This window comes from Myxocyprinus asiaticus, chromosome 14 (assembly GCF_019703515.2).
Source record: "Myxocyprinus asiaticus isolate MX2 ecotype Aquarium Trade chromosome 14, UBuf_Myxa_2, whole genome shotgun sequence".
NCBI lineage: Eukaryota > Metazoa > Chordata > Actinopteri > Cypriniformes > Catostomidae > Myxocyprinus > Myxocyprinus asiaticus.
The window spans coordinates 24,754,942-24,779,519 of record NC_059357.1 but is presented as its reverse complement, the minus strand read 5'-3'; the positions used below and the strand labels follow the sequence as shown (position 1 = coordinate 24,779,519).

The 24,578-nt window shown below is 37.8% G+C and overlaps 1 protein-coding gene across 1 annotated transcript in view; it reads right to left on the bottom strand.

Annotated features, from left to right (window-relative positions):
* LOC127452030 (integrin alpha-3-like) overlaps positions 1–24,578 on the bottom strand; it is a 73,372-nt gene that overhangs the window by 11,113 nt on the left and 37,681 nt on the right. The window contains exons 2-16 of the mRNA XM_051717154.1: positions 18,164–18,291; positions 11,953–12,050; positions 10,527–10,764; positions 9,910–10,002; positions 9,190–9,409; positions 8,593–8,786; positions 7,741–7,829; positions 6,609–6,745; positions 6,409–6,486; positions 6,217–6,284; positions 5,931–6,070; positions 3,298–3,447; positions 3,073–3,170; positions 1,276–1,444; positions 1,020–1,094 (exon numbers count right to left, since the gene is read on the bottom strand). Coding sequence (XP_051573114.1) covers positions 1,020–1,094; positions 1,276–1,444; positions 3,073–3,170; positions 3,298–3,447; positions 5,931–6,070; positions 6,217–6,284; positions 6,409–6,486; positions 6,609–6,745; positions 7,741–7,829; positions 8,593–8,786; positions 9,190–9,409; positions 9,910–10,002; positions 10,527–10,764; positions 11,953–12,050; positions 18,164–18,291 — 1,975 coding nt within the window. The remainder of the gene's footprint in view (positions 1–1,019; positions 1,095–1,275; positions 1,445–3,072; positions 3,171–3,297; positions 3,448–5,930; positions 6,071–6,216; positions 6,285–6,408; positions 6,487–6,608; positions 6,746–7,740; positions 7,830–8,592; positions 8,787–9,189; positions 9,410–9,909; positions 10,003–10,526; positions 10,765–11,952; positions 12,051–18,163; positions 18,292–24,578) is intronic.

Below are 24,578 nucleotides of genomic sequence, written 5' to 3'. Positions count from 1 at the left end.
TATGAATGTTTTTGCATTAAATATCAAAATATCAAATCAATGTATTGGCATTTATTTTAGAGATATAGATATAGCAAGTTTTTGATGTAAAATAAGAAATATGATGTCAGTTTATGTGTTGTAAACCCTTAATTTGTAAAGGTTTTTAGCCATTTTGGTGATTAAGATTATTATAATATAGTTTATAAATTTATTTTTAGTAATTTTGAGGCCCCCTTGGAAGTTACTGAGGCCCCCTGGTTAAGAACCACTGATCTAATACAATGAAAATACTACATATTAAAGAGCAACTATTATGGTTTTTAAACGTGCTTAATTTTGTTTTAAAGGTCTCGTACAATAGATTTACATGCATCCAAGGTCAAAAAACACTTTAATTTGCTCATAATTTAAATTACAGCATTACCTTATTTCCCAGTGTCAAAAACGACTAGTTCAATGATCAGTTCTAAAGGATTCGTTCTAAACTCCTCCTTTCAGAGAGCCTAATATGCTCTGACTGGTCAGATGTTCAGTCTGTTGTGATTGGTCTACCGCTTAGTGCAGTGTTTGAGGGCAAGTCAAAGCTGTTCGCAAGCAACCAATGAAGACCAGAGGCGGGTTTTTTTGTTACCAAATTACCTAGGTTAGTACAGGAAGTAAGTCTGGAATTACTAACGACTCGTTTCAGGTGTTCAGAATCGGTTTTTTCTTTTGGGAGTCAATAAATCCATTTGTCGTGCAGTTTGATTTTTGAAACTTTGCAGACTTTTTTACATTCACAAACAGCTATATAACACACTACATGAAATGTAATATTTGAAAAACCATTATAGGTGCTCTTTAAGTTTGACTTAAGTGTCCAAAAGTGTCTTGCTGTGGCCATAGTGCATTACAATGTAGTTCTGTAACTGCTATTAAAAGAATAGTTCACCCCAAAATGAAAATAATGTTTGGGGGAACAATCCCTTAAAATATATCTACAATTAAATTCCAATGTAATGGTGAGCTCAAATTTACTGGTACCAATGAGGCCCTACCCTCTGATTGCTTTTGAAAGGGTCCCCCAGCGTACATTGAAGAAAAGATTCATCTGACAATTCAGCACTCAAGTTCTGCAAGAAAACAAAAAAACATTAACTGAGATAAAAAATTCAAGATCCAGATTTGAATAATAATGTAGATTGTTACATGAGGACCTGTTATGTTCTGTGTGAGGAACTATTAAAAAAGGTAGGAGGAACTGAGCTGTCATTTATGAGGAACTCTCATGATCTAAAACCCTCTGGCTCTCACCTTGGGGCTCAGGCTGGAGAAGCTAAGTGAGGTGGGAAAGGTGACATTTAGTAGAGCACTGTAAGCATCTTCTGCTATCCTGTCCTCTGACGGGATATTGGACACAATTACCATCAGTCTTAGCTTCTTCATATCAAAAGTGTAGCTGAAAATCTGGCGGCCATTCTGCCTGTAGAAACACACCAAATCTGAATGTCTATTAAAAGTGTTCACATTTTTAAAGCATTAGAGGCACAGCTCTCATGCTAGATAAACTATTCTCTAACATAACATTTACCTAGCATGAAAAGTAGCTAGTTTTAAGCTAATCAAATTTTTGTGTAAACACTAGAGGTCAACCAATAGTGGATTTTGCCGATACCGATAACTTAGGTGATGGAAAATGCAAATAACCGATTAATCGGCCGATAGATTTATCAATTTATTGAATGTAAAAAAAAAGAAAGAAGAAGTCTTTCATTACTGTGATGGGCACAGGCATAGAGGCAACAAGAGTCCAAAATGAATAAAATTGTAGATGTAGTTTATTGTACAACCAAAACCACAAAAATAACCAGACAAAAATGAAGATTTGGCACAGTATGCAAGACTTTAAAATATAAGCCAGCCCGAAAAACACCGGCGACTCTTATTTGGAAAAGTCTGAGTTTCAAGCTCAAACAAACACATAAGGGAAACAAAACATGGACTCTTACAATCATATACAATGTATTACAATAGAAACACAATTAAGAAAACATTGTCATACAAGCTATAAATACTGAATGAGCAATAAGTACCAGAGGACCACAGAGGAATAATAATAAAAAAACCTATCAGCAACTACTGCCGTTGATTTTTGCAGAAAACCAATAGTTCCAAAAAGCAACTATTGCCACCGATTAATTGGTAAAACTGCTTTATTGGTCGACCTCTAGTGAACACCCAATAAATGATGTAAAAATATATTGTTCATTGTAAGTTCATGATACCTAATGCATTAACTAATGTTAAAGAATGGAAACTTAATGTAAAGTGTTACCAAAATGACATTATTTTGTTAAATTTTTATATAACTAATTTTAATTACAAAAAGATCAAATTTATCTGTCACACCCTGTGTGCAATGCTGTTACCACTTGACTTCCCCCTATTGTATTAAATGCATTCGTCAAGCTCGACATGGAGCCCTGTTATCAAAACCCAAATTATTCTAAGAAAATTACCAAACAAATATTTTTGGATCCGAAAAATAACCCACACTCCTTTTGCAATTTTAAAAATTTTTTTATTTAATTTTATAAGTCAGTACATAAAATAAAAAAATAAATAAAAAAAGGAGTACGGATCATTTTTCTCTTGAGGTTGTTAATGCCCATGGATCTTTGCACCCTAAATTGGTAGAGCGCAGAGATTCTATCTTTTTCATCTTTAATTTTCAGGAAATATAAGTTTATCAATAACTATAAATCAAAATTTGATCCCAAACTGCAAGCCCTTACTCAGTGAAAGCTTAATTTAGGCTAAATTTGCAACCCTGTTACCCATTCTGGCATAGTTTATTATTTTTTTATTTTAGCAGTTTTGTCTATTTAATTTGGATGTCTATTAATGTTTATTGATACAAAATGACAAAATGACAAAAATGAGAATGCCCCCCCCCCCCCCCAACCGCAATAGCCTTATAAATATGAGGATCTGACTGGCTACATTCTTTCTTTGTTGCATGATAGGAGATATTCAGTCTATAAAAATTGAAAGCATGGAATCATATTTCTCCTTTCATATAAAGAGTGATACTGAGCCTACGTGACTTACATTGGGAATGGCCTGTTCTGCTCATCTGTGAATATTGCCGTCATTTGAAGGTTGCTCTCACACTTGTTATCTGATCCACAGGCTTTCTGAATGTGAATCTAAAGAATGAGATGGCATTTATTGGTATATAAATGAAAACGTGACCAGGTTGCCCAGAACAGACATTATGTTTCCAATAAAACACTATTTGTGTTCAGGCAAAGTGAAGTATGCTGTCTAAGGCACCTCTTTTCTGACAATCAGAGCGTCTCCCTGGCTAATGACAGGAAAAGCACTGAGATCCTCCACCGACTGCTTGGCTGAGGGAGGAGGCTCCACCAATGACACGTTAAATAAGAAAACTATTGGGGACACCTTGTCTTGGATTGTCTTGGACTGTGGGAGTCAAATACAGAGACAATGAACATCATATCACAGTTATTGCTGTTATATATTAAAAATAAGTGAAATCAAGTAATTTTAATTTGTATAGCACTTTTCACAATACACATCGTTTCAAAGTAGCTTTACAGAAAATCATGTACTGCAATAAGAGTAATGACTGTTATATAATAAATAAGAGTTTAAATTGTTGGTGAGGAATAGACCAAAATTGAAAGGAATAGCATACCCAAAAATTGTCATTATTTACTAATCTTCTTGTTGTTCCAAACCAGTATGCTGCACAGATCATTATAATTTTTTTTGAATCATATTAAAGACTTTTAAAGACCTTTTTTTAAGACCTGAACAAATAAAATTAATTCTGTATGTCCATACCAGACAAACCTAGACAATCTCAAATAAAGTTACAGTTTCTTTTACAGACTGGACCACACATTTAACAAGGATGTGGAACTTGTAACACTGTTTTTCATAAAAAAAATGGAATCTGCAAAAAAACTGAAAAGACATTTAGTTTTCCAGTTTTATCGTTACATTTAATAATATCATATTAAAATGGGTTTAAGTACCAATACATCAATTCATAAAAACAAGAGGCCGGAAAATATTGGATTTTTCTGATAATAAGGTGTTGGCAGAAAGACAGTAACTGATTAATTGACCAATAGTTTTCATAATCGATACATTGAATATGTTAAAAAGATGCTTTCCTTAATGAGGCTACAAAAGAGTCCAAATTGAATGAAATCCCACATACAGTTTATTGTGCAACCTAAATACCAATAATAACTAGAAAAACATAAGTTTGGGTGCATAACAAGGGACTTTTAACTGTAAACAAGCCCAAAATACACCAGGGACACTATTGGACCCAATGCAAAACAGTAAGTAGACAGTTTCATTCATGAATATTTTAAATGTCATAACTGTTTGACAGTTTATGGTGCTGAGTGTTAACAGTTGTGCTTGAGATGAACAGTCTAATATATTCGGATGCAATGTGTTGGATGTGCATTGTGTGTAAACCATTAAATGTAGTTTTATAATATTGTGGGGTTGTTCATTCTCTTCTGATTGAGTTTCAAATATGGCTGATTTCGAGGGGCTATACGATGTTAACCAATCATAACAGTGAGTGTTTACACTGAAGTTTTAAGGAGGTGCTTAGGCCAAAACCAAGCATTTCAGACAGAGGGCCAGAGACAGGGTGGGAAATTATCATTTATTACTAAATTATGACCGTTTTGGTGAAAAAAACCTTAATAACATTATCAGTGGACCTAAGGGAAGGTAATAAAACTATTAAAAAAAGAGCACTTCATGACCCCTTTAACATTAAACAATGCAAGTTCTTGCATGAACATGAAAGCCACTGTGAATGAGCTTCTGTCATGCACGCATGAACGAGCAATGGGCATCAAGATTTTTATGAAAAATAATTTATATTTTGGGTTGTTTTTTCACCATAAAATTTGTATGCACAAGTCATACAGAGTACTTTTACAAATTTCTCCTTTTGTGTTCCACATAAGAAAGGAAGTCATACAGGTTTAGAACAACATGAGTGTGAGTAAATTATGACAGATCTTTTTTTTTTTTTTTTTTATCCTTTACATTTTGGTCTGTTCCTCACCTATCATATTTCTCAACTATCAAACTTATCATATGGTATCATATAGTGGGCAAGTCATATGGAGTACTTTTGTAATCCAATTGATACTTTTGTTTTGTCTTGTTTTTGTCCTTTTTTGAGTTTGACATCCTATGGCCATTATGAGCTGTCATTGTATAGAAAGAGCTATGTTAGGATTCTTCAAAAATATTTACTTTTGGGGGGGCCTGGGTAGCTCAGCAAGTAAAGACGCTGACTACCACCCCTGGAGTTGCGAGTTCAAATCCAGGGTGTGCTGAGTGACTCCTAAGCAATCAGATTGGCCCGGTTGCTAGGGAGGGTAGAGTCACATGGGGTAACTTCCTCGTGGTCGCTATAATGTGTAGTTCTCGCTCTTGGTGGAGTGCGTGGTGTGTTGTGCGTGGATGCCGCGGAGAATAGCGTGAAGCCTCCATACATGCTACATCTCTGTGGTAACACGCTCAACTAGCCACATGACAAGATAAGCGGACTGACGGTCTCAGATGTGAAGGCAACTGAGATTCGTCCTCTGCCACCCGGATTGAGGCGAGTCGCTACGCCACCATGAGGACTTAGAAGCACATTGAGAATTGAGCATTCCAAATTGGGGTGAAAACGGGAGAAAACCAAAAAAGAAAAAATGTACTTTTGTGTTCCACAACAAAATAAATAACAGCATAAGGGTAAGTATATAATGACAGAATGTTCATTTTTGGGTGAACGATTCCTTCAATGAATAAACCCACTTCAATAACATGTAGGCCTACTCAAGGCATTTGTTTGAGTCTCTTCACCAAAAAGAGTAATAAATGGCATTTTAAAGGATGGCATAGTGTCATACCGCCAGCTCGAGTTTCAGAGAACGACATTCACCAGAAGAATTAATGGACATTTCATCAGTGAATTTGCCTTCTTTGTTGTCAAGGAAATGAACACGAGGACTCCGATGTAATCGATCAGCTTCCACTGTATATTTCAAAGCTGAGAAAATATCAGACCTTTCTTAGGATATGTATTCTGACACTCAGAAAATTAAACAGCACATTAAATCATACGTTACATGCCAGTAACATTAAGGAAGTTTTAAAGTATATTTAGAGTATAAATATTGTTATTTTAGCACTTACTAATACTCTTAATGGAGCTGGTACTGCCAGTGCTTGGTATGTAGGAGAAACAGAGTTTTGCCTCAATACTGTAGCAAGAAAACAATAGAATAACCTGAATTAATTTGTCACAGAGATATTTAAAAAACAGTTGCATACATTTCCAAGTAAAAAAGTGTGAAAGTTCAAGTAAGAAGTTTAGAAATGTAGTACCAAGAATCACAGTCATTAGGGTTGATAACCTCTGGTGTTACAGTGAAGATCTTCTTTAGGTGAATCACAGGACGTGCCCTTATGAGGGGGAAATAAAAACAACAAACAGATACAAAACCCATTAAAATATACTGTAAATCTGTAATTGTAAAAGCTTGGTGCTTAATAACTGAACACTCAGTAAAATACTATCAAATTACCTAAGCAAGACCACTCGATCATCTAATGATCCAACTACTATATCCGGGTAACTGTTCCTGTCCACATCCATGCCTCCACTGATGGAGTAGCCAAATGTCTGGAATCCAGCACCTGGGATGTCTTTTCCATCAATCATCTGAGGAAATATTGTACAAAAGTGACACATTCGCAATAAACTGTCCTATCTAGAGTATGTCTATTTTGAGTGAAGTTTGGATCAGTGTGGATAACTGGGTAACACTTTAGTTGCCCCCTGTAATTGATTTTCAGGGGCATTTTTTACCTTTATGATGGTGTATTTTTTTCTAACCACATAAAAACACACTGTGTATCTGAATAATTCAAATTATTAAATAGGTCTAGAATAGAATTATAAGATATACATCAGACTGTACAAATAAAAAACAGTTAAGTTTTGAATTTTGGTTGCATTTTTGTTGTTGTAATTTTTGCCCTAAGCCTAATTAGCTTCTGACACTGGTGTGGATGCAAGTAAAGTATAAAATTACACGTTATCAAATTGGCAGTATTAACCACAAATAGTGTAAAATAAAGCCTGATACCACATTCACCTCTGTAAAATGTTAATTTAACTCAAAATCACACTTTTATTCTAACTGTAAAATGTACATTTCTCCAATTTAACAAGTTAAACCTGCATACTATTACTACTCTAGTTTAATGCTTCTAAAACATACTTAATGAGTCTTAACACTCTTTTTAAAATAGCTCTCTATAATACTTTATTCTGATTGGTCAATCATGCCATTCTCCAGTAAAATATTTATGTATAATGAACGCTAATCTGTATAACTGCATCCAATTTCCTACATAGCTGTGCTAGTTTCATGTCTCTCATATGACTTCCTGGTCCTTTTTCTGTTTACATAAAATAATTTTAACTCAAATCACTATTTCATGTCCATTTATTTTTTTATTTGGTAGCTATGTAATAAGTGGGATAATGTGCAGTCAGCCAGGTCATTATCTCAAAATAAATCCCTTCAGGGTCCTCATCAAACTGTTGGGATATATTTTGCAATAATGTCCTGGTTGACTGTACATTATCCCTTATAAAAACTTCTACTGAAAACTTCTTAAACTTATACTTCTAAAAAAAATTAATCTCACCTGACTGGCATTGTGGGAAATCCCATCTTTGTTGCCCATCCATATAAACACCATGCCTTTTCCATGATATGGAGCACCAACAGCAAAATCTTTTGATAGAAAGTAGTGAGAAACCATGAACCGTGAGAAAATACTTAGTAACGCCACAAGAAGGCAGCAGAGTAAAATGTTTTGGGCTATCTGTAGCATGTGCTACTCTGACTAAGCCTTGCACACAAAAGTGAATTAAATGGATAGTTCACCCAAATATGAAAATTCTCACCTATCATATCGCTTTTCAAGACATGCATTAAACCACTGGAGTCTTATGGATTACTTTTATGCTGCCTTTATGTGATTTTTGGAGCTTCAAAATTCTGGCCACCTTTCACTTGCATTGAAAGGACCTACAGAGCTGAGATATTCTTCTAAAAATATTTGTTTATCTTCTGCAGAAGAAAGTCATACACATCTGGGATGGCATAAGGGTGAGTAAATATTGAGAGAATTTTCATTTTTGGCAGAATTATCCCTTTAAGGGCAAATCCGCTGATTTGTGATCTGTTATTCATAAAAGTTCTATGCAATCCCCCATCCCTTGCATATTTGTTATGTAATATTTCAATCTAATTTCACAATGCTTTTAGCTACCAACAAGAGTGTAGTACTCTCAGGTCCATTTAATAAATTTTGCTATGTTTAAATCCCTTCTGCAGAATTCCGCAGATTTTCCCTCTAAATTAGCGCAGAAAGTACAAAAAAAAGTCCACAGATTTGGTCTGGGCCTGCAAATAACCACTACATTAGCATTAAATGACTTAAACCTTACTTGCACAGAGAAAACACAGAGCAAAACAAGCAAACAAATCCTACCTTGGAAGCCATCTTGGTTAACGTCACCAATAGCAACAACAGCCATGCCAAAAGCTGAGTCCTTCAGCCCAGTGAGGATCACGTCAGCTTTGTCACGAAAAGATCCATTCTGGTTCATGTAGATATACACTGCCCCGCCTTTTTCATTCTTCCGATCAAAATAGAAAGGGGCTCCAACAATCAGATCCTTCCAACTGTATGGATAATAAAAAAGACGTTTGAAGGGCAAGTTCAGCCAAAAATGAAATCATTTACACACCCTCTTGTTGCTCCAAAAGTGTTTGACTTTCTTCTGAGGAACCGAAGATGATGTTAGGCAGAATGACAGCCTTAGTCACCATTCACTTTTATTGTGTAAATATAAAAAAGATGCAATGAAAGTGAATAGTGACTGAGGCTATAATTTTGCCTAACATATCCTGTTCCATGCAAGAAAGAAGTCATGTGGGTTTGAAACAACATCAGGGTGAGTACGTGATGATATAATTTTAATTTTTGGGGGGTTAACTATCCCTTTAAAGAAATCTCAATTTTAAAAACTTGTTTTTCATAAGTGACATCCAGTTATGGAAAAAAAAAGCCAAGAATTGTCTTTACCCATCATTATTAAGGTCCACAACAGCAATGCTGTTGCCAAAATAGGATCCAACTTGCTCCCCCATGATAGTGGCTTTCAATATGAGTTTTTCATTCATTTTAGCCATTTTGAAAAACTCAGCCATCATCACCGATCCTTTGGCTCCATCCCTTGGGGCTCCTGTTACCAGTGTGTCTTTCTCTTTGCTTAGTACGCCTTCACCCATAGCTACAGAGTAACCTAAAGAGCAATCAATCACCAATCAACAAATGTAAATTTTGTATGTGTATATGTTGACAAGTTATTGTGACATTTTTTGCTAAATAAGTTTTATATTAGATAATTTATTTGTGACTGGAGTACATTGCAAAGCTAATATCAGATAATAGCTGATGTGGTTCAGCATTATGTGCCAAAACAGTATCCACTGTATTTAATATGTTTGATGGCTGGAAAAGATAAATGTCAATAAATCCTGTTGCTTTCTGTAGCTCAATTTGTAGAGAATGGCTTTAGCAACACCAAGGTCATGGGTTTGATCCCAGGAAATTGATAAAAGATAACTGATAAAAGACTCTATAGCTTGGATGTACTGTTAGTCACTTTGGATTAAAATATCTGCACCTCTATTAACACATTTTAAATATTCATAACATGTGATTTTTTATTTTGTTTTGTAACAAGTGAATACCAGTTAAAATTTTAATGCATGCATATTTTAAGTTATGCCACTGCCTTACCAATGTAAATATTCCCTCGTGTCATGTCTGGAAAATTGATCTTCAGAATATACTCAGGATAATTAGAGTCATGCCAGTTCAGAAATGCATTCCCTGCATATGATAAAATGATTAGAGGGAAATTTAACAAACTTTAAATATACAGTTTGTAAAATGTACATTTAAATTGAACAAACTTTAAAAACTAATTTGGAAATTAAAAGGAAAAAGGCTTGCACTCTTAATCCAAGGAAAATATTTTATTTAGAGGACAATTAAAGAAAAATAAATGCCATCATTTACTCACCCTCATATTGTTCCAAACCAAACAAAAAGGAGATGTTAGGCAAAATGTTAGCCTTAGTCACCATTCAATTTCATTACATCTTTTTCCATACAATTGCATAACATCTCCATCCATGTTCCAAAGAAGAAAGAAAGTCATACTGTATGTGTTTGCATTGACATGAGAGTGAGTAAATAATTTCAGAATTTTCATGTTTGGGTGAACTGACCCTTTAAGAGTGCAAGCTTTTTTCTTTTTGCTTTAATCATCATGTTTTGGAGCTTACACACATGACCCAGTTTTTTATTACATTTGGGAATGAAAATGTTTACTGGAGACAAACCCCCCTAACCTTGCCAGTTGTAGCAACCAGGCGTTCCCAAGATGACATCGGTCTGAGTGATGGCAGCAGACATTCCAGCGAGACACAGGCCTTCATCATCCTTTGTTCCACTGGGGTCACACAACTCATTGTGTGACTGCCAATCAGAGTCATCCTTGTTATACATTAAATTATTTCCACGGATATAGCACTTCCCAATCATGCGAAGGTTGGCCGTTATGTTCCGGACATAACGATGGCCACAGGCCTGTTTAAAAATTGAGTGATAAATATTATGTTTAGATAGAAAGAACATTGTTTTTGTGGATGCACATAACCAAATTTGAACTTTTCACAGATCAGAAGCAGGGACAACGGCAGTGTCCGAAAGCAGAAAAATGCTCCCTAAATCCAAATCCAATGTTTGAGCAAACATTAATTTGATCATTTTTGAAGGCAGCATATGGGAATCCTTTGCTGCCTATGATATTACAATCCTGAGTGTATAGTTAAGCTGTTGGTGGCAAAAATAAAAATGGTATCTGATGGAGCAGCTGAAAGCAAAAAAACAATTTATAAATGTACAGTTTTCCAAATTTTCAACCTATGACTCCTGTATAAAGAAATAAGCATTGTAGTTACCAAATATTTGCTTGGTTCTGTCTAAATCTCACTTGAATGTGTTCTAGAGCATTACGCATGATGTTATGATGTCTCAAAGGCCTGTCTGAAACCAGTTTGCATAAGAGGTGCCCTCATACACAAAAGGTTTACGCTTAATCGACAGCATTTGTGGCATAATGTTGATTAGCACAAAAATGTATTCCGACTTGTCCCTCATTTTCTTTAAAAAAGCAAACAGTGAGGCACTTACAATGGATGTGAATAAAGCACTTACATTAATTCTTCTGTTAAAACTCATGTATTATTTGATCTGTTAAGTTGTTTAAATCGTCATTTTAACAGTCATTTTAGGGGTTTTTGACATTACATCATCATGGGAACAAAGTTGTAAAATTGGTAATTTGTAACTTTGCACAGAAATGGTTATTAAGCAATTTTATCACACTTAAGTCATGTTAACATCCATGTTGTTTATGTCTTGTGGCTATAATTTTGAAACAAAGTATTTTAACGTTTAAGGAATGGACCTATTCACTTCCATTGTAAATGCCTCACTTTAAGAAAAGTGGGGGACGAGTCTAAATAAATTTTTGTGCTAATCAACATTATGCCCTGTGTTGGACTGGCCATCTGTCCAGGGTGTTTCCCTGCCTTCGGCCCTAGACAGCTGGGATAGTCTCAAGCACTACCCGTGACCCTGCATAGGATAAGTGGCTACAGAGAATGGATGGATTAATGGATGGATGGAACATTATGCCACAAATGCTGATAATTAAGCTTAACTTGTATTGTACCCGGGATATTCCTTTAAGAATTCATTCTTGAAACTCACCAATATACGACCGCCTGGTTGACTCTGACTGGCTACAGAAACGCCGAGCCACATTCCTTCTATCACGTCAATTTTAGGGTCTGGGAGGTCTTCAGGACCTGCATAACACAAAGAAAATTATACTTAATTCAAATCTGCTCTTTCTAGAGTACCTTGACATCCTGACTCTGCAGCAAATTCAAAACAATCTCATCCCACAACTATACTTGTTATGTATCCTGAGCAGGAGGCACCGGTGCCGGAACCAGTTCTGAAGTAGGGTGGGCAGCAAACTGGGCTGGTTGTGACGTCATCACAACAACATTCTGCAGTCAATATGGCCAGTTTATACCATAACAGCTTCCAAGATTGTCAAAATTACAGTGACTGACTAGTTATTTATCTCCATACACAGATCAAATGTTGACGTAATCTAACTAAAGAGATTCAAATCTGAGAGATTGGCTATGTGCTTGTCATTATATTCACAGTTCACAAATACCTTTGATGAGGCAGCTGTTAGTTCAACTGCGTGTTCTTGTTTATGGGTCACTCTTTTTTATATCTATTAAATTGTTAGACAGTCTTTTATTGTTTGTGTCTGCATTCAACAACCTTACACAAGCACAAAATGCCCGGTGTTTTATACCGATTAATACAAGGGTTAATACAATTTCTTCATCCCCAATAACAGGATACAAAACAATATTTGTTCATTATCATACTTTGTCTAATGCTGCTGACTTTATGACTGATCTTCGATATCAATCTTGTCTTACTGTGAATTAAGACAAATTTCCCTCTTGAAAGAAGAATAACATGAAAGCCACATATGTTTAGCTTGATAACATTATGCAAACAGTATATGGTCATTCTTTCACATACAGTTGAAGTCAGAAGTGTACATACACCTTAGCCAAATACATTTAAACTCAGTTTTTCACAATTCCTGACATTTAATCATAGAAAACATTCCCTGTCTTCGGTCAGTTAGGATCACTACTTTATTTTAAGAATGTGAAATGTCAGAATAATAGTAGAGAGCATGATTTATTTCAGCTTTTATTTCTTTCATCACATTCCCAGTGGGTCAGAAGATTACATACAATTTGTTGGTATTTGGTAGCATTGCCTTTAAATTGTTTAACTTGGGTCAAACATTTTGAGTAGCCTTCCACAAGCTTCTCACAATAAGTTGCTGGAATTTTGGTCCATTCCTACTGACAGAACTGGTGTAACTGAGTCAGGTTTGTAGGCCTCCTTGCTTGCTCCTTGCTTTTTCAGTTCTGCCCACAAATTTTCTATCGGAATGAGGTCAGGGCTTTGTGATGGCCACTCCAATACCTTGACTTTGTTGTACTTAAGCCATTTTGCCACAACTTTGGAGGTATGCTTGGGGTCATTGTCCATTTCCCATTTGTGACCGAGCTTTAACTTCATGGCTGATGTCTTGAGATGTTGCTTTAATACAGTATATCCATATAATTTTCCTTCCTCATGATTCTATCTATTTTGTGAAGTGCACCAGTCCCTCCTGCAGCAAAGCACCCCCACAACATGATGCTGCCACCCCCATGCTTCACGGTTGGGATTGTGTTCTTCGGCTTGCAGGCCTCACCCTTTTTCCTCCAAACATAACGATGGTCATTATGGCCAAACAGTTCAATTTTTGCTTCATTAGACCAGAGGACATTTCTCCAAAAAGTAAGATCTTTGTCCCCATGTGCACTTGCACACTGTAGTCTGGCTTTTTTATGGCAGTTTTGGAGCAATGGCTTCTTCCTTGCTGAGCAGCCTTTCAGGTTATGTTGATATAGGACTTGTTTTACTGTGGATATAGATACTTGTCTACCTGTTTCCTCCAGCATCTTCCCAAGGTCCTTTGCTGTTGTTTTGGGAATGATCTGCACTTTTCATACCAAAGTACTTTAATCTCTAGGAGACAGAATGCGTCTCCTTCCTGAGCAGTATGATGGCTGCATGGTCCCGTGGTGTTTATACTTGCGTACTATTGTTTGTACAGATGAACGTGGTACCTTCAGGCATTTGGAAATTGCTCCCAGGGATGAACCAGACTTGTGGAGGTCCACAGTGTTTTTTCTGAGGTCTTGGCTGATTTCTTTTGATTTTCCCATTATGTCAAGCAAAGAGGCACTGAGTTTGAAGGTAGGCCTTAAAATACATCCACAGGTACACCTCCAATTCAGTACACCTCCTATCAGAAGCTAATTGTCTAAAGGCTTGACATAATTTCCTGGAATTTTCCAATCTGCTTAAAGGCATAGATAACTTAGTGTATGTAAACTTCTGACCCACTGGAATTGTGATATAGTCAATTAAAAGTGAAACAATCTGTCTGTAAACAATTGTTGGAAAAATTACTTGTGTCATTCACAAAGTAGATGTCTTAAACAACTTGCCAAAACTACAATTTGCTAATATGAAATCTGTGAAGTGGTTAAAAAATTTGTTTTAATGACTTCAACCTAAGTGTATGTAAACTTCTAACTTCAACTATAAGTCATATTATACAAGTTATAACTACTTACATAAACATCTGGACCTGTGTATAACGGAACATCTCCTTATGGTTCAACACATGTCTACAATCAACATAGAATGGCAGTGACTGTCACGGTCCTGCCACTTTGGTCTTGGTTTTTCATGTCGTGGCGGGACCGTGGCCGTCTCCTCTCCCTGATTGTCTAGTGCTGTCTCTGTTTGTCTTGCCTTATTCTATGTTGTGTCAGGATTCGGCCACTTCTGTTGGTAGTGTTTATTATCGGGTGGTCGAGCTCTGACACGTTTCATGTCTTATTTGTGGCTGGGTGTGCATTGCATTGTTTGTTTACTTTGCAGTGGGCACTCAGGTTTTGTCTAGTCTGCTGTTTGTGTGAGAATGCATGGCATTGCTTTATTGGCATTGTCATGTGTTCTCTAGTCCTGTCATTTTCTGTTGACATGAGTGCATGTTGCTTGTATTTTCTTGGCGGCATGTGCTCGTGTCAATTGTCTGTGTTTGTCATGTGTTAGTACGTGGCTTTGTTTGGTTCCTCATTGCCACATGGTTTTCTGTCTTGAGTGATACCCCATCCTCTCTTTTGCCTTGTTACCTTGTAATCTGTTTCACTTGTTCTCCCTCGTTAGTCTGCTTTTTTTAAACTCATCATTGTGTTCAGTCTGGTGTTGGATTATTTTATATGTTTTCCTTACAGTCTGTTCCCTGTTGCTCAGCTGGTTTTTAGTTTGTTTGTTTCTTTGAGTTTTCTGTTCTTGTTTATTTCCCTTGTGAGTTGTTGTTTGTTTTTATATAAAACTTAGTGTAACTGCCTCCTGCATTTTGGGTCCTTCCTTACAATATTTGACAGCTATCCAGCACACCCTCATCCACTTGCATTCGTTTCTAGCTTTTGTTATTCAGGGTCTGGGGCTCTTTTTATTTATGGTACAGAGCTTTTGTAGATCAGTGGTTAGATGGATTGATTAGACGTCTGCATACAGTGCTGTGAAAAAGTATTTTGATTGAATGATTTCTTCTGTTTTTGTCATATTAAATTGTTTCAAAAATTCAAACAAAATCTAACATAAAACAAAAGGCAATCTGAGTAAACACAAAATACAGTTTTAAAATGATAATGTTATTTATTGATGCAAAAAAGTTATCCAATACCAACTGGGCCTGAGTGAAAAAGTATTTGCCCCCTTAGTTACTAAATCCCCAAATCTATTAAACTGCATTCATAATAGGGTTCATCTATTACTGTCTAGTCACTGGGGGTGACTAGACACACCCAGGCCTGATTACTACCAGCCCTGTTTAATCAAATCAGCACCTAAATAGAACTTTTTCAGCAGCATGAATTCGGTCTCAACCAGTAGCATACTATGCCAAGTTTGAAAGAAATGATGAGAAAAAATGTGATTGAAATGCATCAGTCTGGGAAGGGTTACAAAGCTATTTAAAAGGCTCTGGGACCCAAAGAACCACAGTGAGAGCCATTATCTCCAAATGAAGAAAACTTGGCACAGTAGTGAACCTTCCCAGAAGTGGCCAACCTTCCAAAATTCCTCCAAGAGCACAGCAACGACTCATCCAGAAAGTCACAAAAAAGCCAAGGACAACATCCATGGAACTGCAGGCCTCTCTCGCATCAATAAAGGTCACTGTTCATGACTCCACTATCAGACCACTGCTAACCCTGAATAACATTAAGGCTTGTCTGAATTTTGCCAAAACACACCTTGATGATCCTCAAACCTTTCGGGAGAATGTTCTGTGGACGGATGAGTCGAAAGTGGAACGGTTTGGAAGACAGGGGTCCCGTTACATCTGGCGTAAATCAAACACATAATTCCACAAAAAGGACATCATACCTCCGGTCAAGCATGGTGGTGGTAGTGTGATGGTGTGACTTGCAATAACTGAGGGAAACATGAATTTTGCTCTCTACCAGAAAATCCTAAAAGAAAACGTCTATTCATCAGTCCGTGAGTTGAAGCTCAAGTGCAACTGGATTATGCAGCAAGACAATGATCCAAAGCATAGGAGTAAGTCCACCTCTGAATGGCTCAAAAGAAGCAAAATTAAAATTTTGGAGTGGCCTAGTCAAAGTCCTGACTTGAACCCGATTGAGATGCTGTGGCAGAACCATAAGCAGGCAGTTCATGTTCAAACCCTCCAATGTGGCTGAACTAAAGCAGTTCTGCAAAGAAGAGTGGGCCAAAATTCCAGCACAGTGTTGTGAAAGACTGATCTCCAGTTATCGGAAGCGTTGGGTTGCAGATAAGTTTAAGGGGGCAGTTAGTTTTGCACATGGGTGATATAGATGTTGGATAACTTTTTTGCTTTTTTATATATTTGAAAACTGTATTTTATGTTTACTCAGGTTGCCTTTGTTTTATGTTATATCTTGTTTTGAACATCTAAACAATTTACTATGGAAAATGCACAAAAATAGAAGAAATCAGGAAGAGGGCAAATACTTTATCACATCACTGTTTTTTCTCTTTTTTTAGTGCAAAGGGCAAAATGGCACATTTACATATTCAAAAGAATATCAGATGCTAAAACTACATCGAATTATAGTCCTTACCAGGAATATACTTTAATGTCTGTTGTAGTTTATGCTTGATGACTTGCTATTGGCTGTTGAGGTACATCTGTGAAGGATTTAGGGACTGTTTGGGGGTGTTATTAATCAACATTTAAATGTTATTGGGGGTTATAGTTATTCTTTAAGTTCCATTTGATGCAAATTGTCATTTTATGTTATGACATGGATTTGTTTTTTTGTTACCCTGGGTGAGATGTTCCTTTGAGTTAGGTGTGATACTATTTAAAATAGTGTTAAAAAAATAAATTTTTTGGGGGCACCAGATTAAACGAATGAGTAGTTTTCTAAAATGATTCTCTGTTTTGAAGCACATGAAACATAACAGTTTGGCCATACCTGTTGGTAGAGAAGCATGACTTGGCCAGTTCTGATATGTGCTCTGAATTGTTATTATGAAACCAATGATTTATAGAGGTTTTGAAAATTTCTGAAGTGTGTTTAGAAAATGTCTATCACTAGTTTAAGCTAGCTGAAGCCTGGCCTATTGATTGATTGAGCGAGACATCAGTTTAAACTTTGTCTATCAAGAGCAGGAAAGCAATAACTCAGAGCAGCATGTAGTCATTACTATTCAGTCAATTCCCACACTATAATACTATTAATGCATGCACCAGAAGTGCACATATTTTTATGTCAGCTGAAGTTCAGTTCTGGTGGCCCTGTGTAAAGAGGTCTATCCTGAAATATAAGTCCTCACACTAAAAAGAGGTAACCTGAAATTGTTACCTTAAAGATATTTTTAGAATGAAATAATGTTAACCTAACCTAATGAGGTCAGATTGATTTAGTTGTGTTAAATTATATTTTTAAATTTAAGAAATAAAACCCATTAACACATTAACACACAGTTAGATGTTAACACATGAAGCACATTTTTAGATTACCTGACAAAACATTAATGACTTCAATACAGTCTATTTAGACCACAGCAAAAATCATTTTAGGTGATATAAATAATGCACTACAACTGCTTAAAACTTTTTATAACAATGCATTGTAAATAATTTAGTAGTATATAGTTTATTAAGCATGTTACCTTTCACATAATAATAATAATAATAATAGTATTAATAGTTATTGATACAAGAATGGAGTTGTATGAATGGCAAGAAAATTACTTGATTGGAGAAGGTTCAGTCTTTGGCAGTCTTTGGGGTCTGCAGTAATTGGACAGGCATACACATCTCCAGTCTCACTGGCTGGCAGTCCAGACTCTGCCTTCTCCTTAGGTGCTCCTACAAGAAGTCTGAAACATGTAGAAACCTGATTGAGCTGAAGTCCTGAGTAACAGTGCATGGTATCGCAGTACAACAGTAATGGTTGTTTGAGACAAAGACATTTTAAGGACAAGACTTTAATTCACATTCAGCTATATGTCTATTGCTTGCATTTCACCTTATCCTCAAATTTTGGTGCACTTTTAATGCAGATAAATGTCTTGGTTACGTGAAGTGTAACCCTGGTTTCCTGAGTGGGAATGAGATGCTGCATAATCGCTTTGGGACACACCCTGAGTGTCACGTGGTCTGAAGCCCTTATACAATCACGGGAATTTATTGGCTGATGGTGCTTAAGCGTTGGGAGCTACGTCATGGGCTCCATAAAGGCGCTTGCTTCACACCATCGAGACAGATTTTCTGCATGAAGGCACGAGCCTATGAAGCTGCTAGAGAGTATGGCCAGCTTCCGCAGCGTCTCGTTCCCACTTAAGGATCCAGGGTTATGCTTTACGTAACCGAGACATTACCTTTAGTAGGAACTCGAGCTGCGTAATTGCATTGGGAATGCCACTTTGGTGAATTAAAGTACCAATTTCCTTCCAAAACAGCAAAATCTGTACATTATTCAGAACTTTTGGCCAGCAGTGTACATTCACGCCATGCGAACAGTAGCTGCCAACTGTCTACGCCTGTGTGGCAAGCATATAGCAGCACACAAGCAAGCTAAAGTGTCTTAATAAAACAGAGGGAATTGTGAGTTTATTCTTGTTCCAACAAAGTGAACCTGGAAAGCAGGAGTCAAACCCTCATCCAGATTATTAAATCTAACAAATGTATGTGAAGAGGACCATCCTGCCGACATACAAATGTTAATAAAGGATTAATCGACAGGGCATGCAAATCACCAACCCTTTTAAACGACGCCATTGCCACCAGCAGGGCTGTTTTAATAGTCAGAAACTTATCAGCGACTGTTCCCAAGGGCTCAAACGGAGCACCCGAAGGTGCCTCTAAAACAACAGATAAATCCCATAAAGAAACGCGGATGGGACGAAGAGGTCTAAGCCTGCGTACCCCGTGCATAAAACGAGAGGCAAGAGAATGTCTACCAACAGAGACTCCATTGATAAGCACATGCTCAGCCGATTGACATAGACTTTAAGTGTTGCCGGGGCAACCCCAGCCCCAAAATGTTCTTGCAAAAAATCCAGCACTGTACTGACAGGGCAGAGAACTGGATCTTCACCTCGCGCCAAGAAGCCAACATATGCCACTTGAACGTATAAAGATTTCTAGTTGATGGAGCTCTAGCATTCAGAATGGTATCAACCACAGCAGGGGATAACCCATCATTCAAAAGTGTGCCCCATTGAGTGGCCATACCCATAACTTCCACAAGTCTGGCTGGGGGTGCAAAATTTTGCCCCGAGCCTGATACAACATGTCTGTTCTGACTGGAATCTCCCAAGGCACTTTCTCCAGGAGAAAGACCAGAGTCAAAAACCATACTTGAGATGGCCAAAACGGCGCCACTAACAGAAGCCAAACCCAATCCTTCCAAACCCTCTGCAGAACTGCGTGCAGCAGGCTGATCGGTGGAAACGCATAAAGACTCGTTGTCGGCCACTGATGCGCCAACGCATCAATGCCCAGTGGTGCCGGGGGTGAGAGGGAAAACCAGAGGGGACAGTGTGACGTCTCGCTCGAAGCGAACCGATCCACTTCCACTCTGCCGAACCTTCTCCAGATTTGTTCCATAATCTGTGGATGTAATGTCCACTCTCCGGGCATCAAGCCTTGTCTCAACAGGAGATCCGCCCCCAAATTCAACCGGCCCGGACATGGCTCATAGTGCCCACAGAAGAATGCGACATGCCAGCCTCAGTATGGCATGAGAACGCACTCCTCCCTGGTGATTGATGTAGGACACTGCCGTCCTGTTGTCCGATCAGATAAGGACATGACTGCCCTGAATCTCTGGGAGGAAAAACTTAAATGGTAGCAGCACCGTGAACATCTCCAGACAGTATATGTGCCAATATTGCCGCTGGCCCGTCCAAAACCCACAGACTGGACGACCCTCGTATACAGCGCCCCAACCCATGGAGGAGGTGTCTGTCGTTATATCTTTGCGGTGACACACCTATCCCAACGGAGCACCTGACATCATAAAGTGGGTCTGTTTCCATGGTGACAGAGTATGGTAGCACCCACGCATCACAGAATGCATGCATCAGTGGTTGAAGTCCCTTTGTGGAATTCATCCAACACTAAAAAGTTTTTTGCATGCAACATGCCCAGGGAAATGACTGTGGAAGCCACGATCATGAGCCCCAAAAGCCTGTGAAATGTTCTCGCAGGGAGAATGCATCCCACTCTGAACATCGTTAGACACTGGCAGAATGACAGAACGCGAACTGGAGACAGACGCGCCTGCATTGCCTGCGAATCTAGCTCCACCCCTAGAAACAGAGTCTGTTGTCATGGCAATAGGACACTCTTGTCTAGGTTTACACACAGCCCTAGATTGCTCAAATAGCTGAGAATGACATCTCAATGTTGGGCAGACAAAGTCTCTGAGTGGGCTAGCACGAACTAGTGATGGGTCATTCATGAACGATTCATTCATTTTGAATGAATATTTTATGTGACTCAGAAGAATGAGTAGTCTCAGAGAGAGATTTGTTCATTTTGTGTTGGCCGCGCATGTGCATTGCACAACCTCCATAGGCACTGTACAGGAAACAGAAATTATTAGTTCACCTTTCAACTCTTTTGCTCCGAGTCATTTGTTCTTTTGTCACGTGACTGCCGTATATGCTATGCATTGTTCACACAGGAAACAGAAATTATTAGTTCACCTCTTAAGTCTTCTGGTCTGAGTCGTCCATTCTTTTGTCACATGACAGCCGTATACGCTATGCATTGCTCACACAGGAAACAGAAATGATTAGTTCACCTCTCGAGTCATCTGATCTGAGTCGTTCATTCTTTTGTCACGTGACATCCGTATACGCTATGCGTGAACTAATCATTTCTGTTTCTCATAATTTATCCATGGCTGCATTATCAATTTTTCCTTATTGGGACAATAGTCAAAGTTTGCGTAAGTAGACGTGTTGGGGGGATTTGGCTATTGAAAATGTAACATTTTAAATTAATTCTGCTCAAATGAACAAAATGAACGAAATGACTTTCGTTCATTTTGCTGAATGAGACTCAAAGATCCAAGTCAGTAAAATTATCCAATCTTCCCATCACTAGCACAAACCAATCGTCGAGATAATTCAAAACGAGGATGCCCTGAAGCCTCAAGGACGTCAAAGCCGCATCCATGTATTTTGTGAAAGTGCATGGTGCCAGCGCAAGTCTGAACGGAAGGACGCAAAATTGATACACTTTGACCCCGAAAGCAAATCTGAGAAAGCACCTGTGCTTCAGCGAAATCTGAACATGGAAATAAGTGTCCTTTAAATCACAAAACGGTCCACCGGCTGCACATTTCACTCAAATCCAGAATGGGACGCAAGCCGTCGTCTTTTTTCGGGACCAGAAAATAACGTCTGTAAAAGCCGCACTCTCTCTGAGAAAGGGGAATCACCTCTATTGCCCCTTTTTCTATAAGAGAATGAATTTCCTGAAAAAACAAACAAAAAAACTGGGCTTCCCAAACAGAAACATCTGTCGGAACAACCCCACTGAACACCGGTGGAGTTCACCTGAACTGAATTACATAACCATGCTTTATCATTCGAAGTATGCAGTTTGAAATGCACTTCACCATTTGCCCTTTGCCATTCACCAAGCCGACAGATGGCCAGACAGAGGGATTAATGCATGGCTCTTGCCTGCTGCATGACCTGTAACCACTAGATGACACTTGGCTTACTTTTGGCGACTGCTCCCAAAAAAAAAAACAAAAAAAACACGCTGTATAAAATGATGTGAGTTGCTTCTTAAATTCCATCCTGTGTTGTCACTCAAAAGGGAGAATTATAATGACCCTCGCTTTGACGTGAGTCGTTGGTACAACACGGCCAGACGAGATTGTGCACTGAAGAACAGAAAATCTGACTCGATGGCGCGAAGTGAGTGCCTTTATGGAGCCCATGATGTAGCTCCCTAGAAGCGTCGCTTAAGCACCATCAGCCAATAAATTGCCATGATTGTATAATGGCTTCAGACCACGTGACACTCAAATCAAATCACTTTATTGTCACTCAACCATATACACAAGTGCAACAGTGGGTGAAAGTCTTGGGTGCAGTTCCGAGCAACATAGCAGTCATGACAGTGATGAGACATATACCAATTAACATTACACATCAGATTTACACAACACAATTTACATATCTAATATACACAAAATTACACACAACACAATAACAATATTATGCACACAATATAGAATACACACACACAATATAGAATACACAGTATACAGTAAAAATAGTATATATAAAATATACAGTAAGTTGTATTGTGCTGTATTGACATTCAGGCTGTCGGTTGATAGTAAGTTGCCAGTGTGTTGTTAAGAGAGAATATAATTTATGCAGTATAGTGTGACATTAATAAAGTGCAGTGCTGATGTATATTGATCGTGAGAGATCAGGAGTTCAAAAGTCTGATTGCTTGGGGGAAGAAGCTGTCATGGAGTCGGCTGGTGCGGGTCCTGATGTCGCGGTAGCGCCTGCCTGTTGGTAGCAGTGAGAGCAGCCCGTGGCTTGGGTGGCTGGAGTCTCTGATGATCCTCCAAGCTTTTTTCACACACCGCCTGGTATTGATGTCCTGGAGGGAGGGAAGCTCACCTCTGATCACCACTCAGGGCGTGTCCCAATGCGATTACGCAGCTCGAGTTCCTTTGAAATGAAATTCCAGCATGTCTAACCCTTTTCTGTCGGGGCTTGTCAGACTATGTAATCTGTTTTTGAATGGAACGACTTGTCAGAACCTATAACTACCAAGGCATGGTGCAACTATGGACAAATAACACCACTGAAAAAGCTACAGGATTTTAAAGGTGAAGTTTGTCATTTCTGCGGTACTAGAAAAATATTTTTTTCAAAAATGTATCAGGTATCCAACAAATATCCAAACTATTTTGAGTGATCTTTGAATAATCAACATGATTATAAGTTAAGCATTAATGTGAAGTATTTAAGTTTAATTAAATACTTCACATTATGCTTAATTCATAATATGTACATTTTGTCAAACATTACTCAATTCAGTTTCTGGATTGAGGAAATTTGTCATAAAAAAAGCAAAACTAGACAGGAGACTTAGGATAAGAATTTTATTTTAACAAAAGAAAATTACACATTTCACCTTTAACTATGTGTAGAACCCTGCTGTTAAATGATGCTGATTAACATAAAAAATATATAAAAGCCACAGGAGAGGATGACATTTTATTCAAATTAGCATTTATAGACCATTCTGTGAACAGGTTTGTATAATACACTGAGAACTGGGTTACCTGTTGCATGAAGAGCACTTTAAACACTCTTATCTCTCCTTTTACTTTTCTGCTCCTTGTGCTTCCATAGGGGAGCATTATGATGAGCAGAATGTTCTGTATTCTTGAACTTGGGGGCTCACATGTTTGAACTGATGAGTGACTGATATCATTTCAGTCAGAAAAAACTACTGTATGTAGCCTTAAAGATAAGAGTCTGGCCTAAGATATCCAGATCTGGAATGGAACAGATGTAATCCTACAGAGCCCCAAGGAAAGTGAGAAGAATTTAAGAGGTGTTTCATTAAAATTTAATCAGAAAATCAATGAATTTCATCTTAATATTTGTGAGAGCATGACAGACATAATAATCAGTAAGGGAGAGCTGCCTGCTGGTCTGATTCATTAATGTTTCATGATTTTTGGATACACACACACAGTAGTTGCTGTTTTATCCACCTTTTTGCCCAAGGCCTGATAAATATTCCACTCTGTGAGAGATGAGCTCCCATCAGATCATGACTTGTGTCTAACGGGATGGGATTATGGATGGGTTTTAGTGGACAATGCTGTAATTTTATCTTCTTTATTATTCTGTTTGGTGAGTTTTAATTTAAATGTATTATGTCTGACTATCTAATCATCACAGATTCCATTTCTTCACCAGAAAAGTTAAATGAAACAAAGTTTGGTGAAAGATAATAGCATTGCAATTTAAAGGTGATGCCGCTAACATCAAGTGGAATTTCAGAAATATTGATCCAAACGGATAGTCCCACCCAAATCTCTCACACAATCGGTTGAACAAATGACACGTTACACTGCTTTCTCGCAATAACCCGCTTTCTCGCA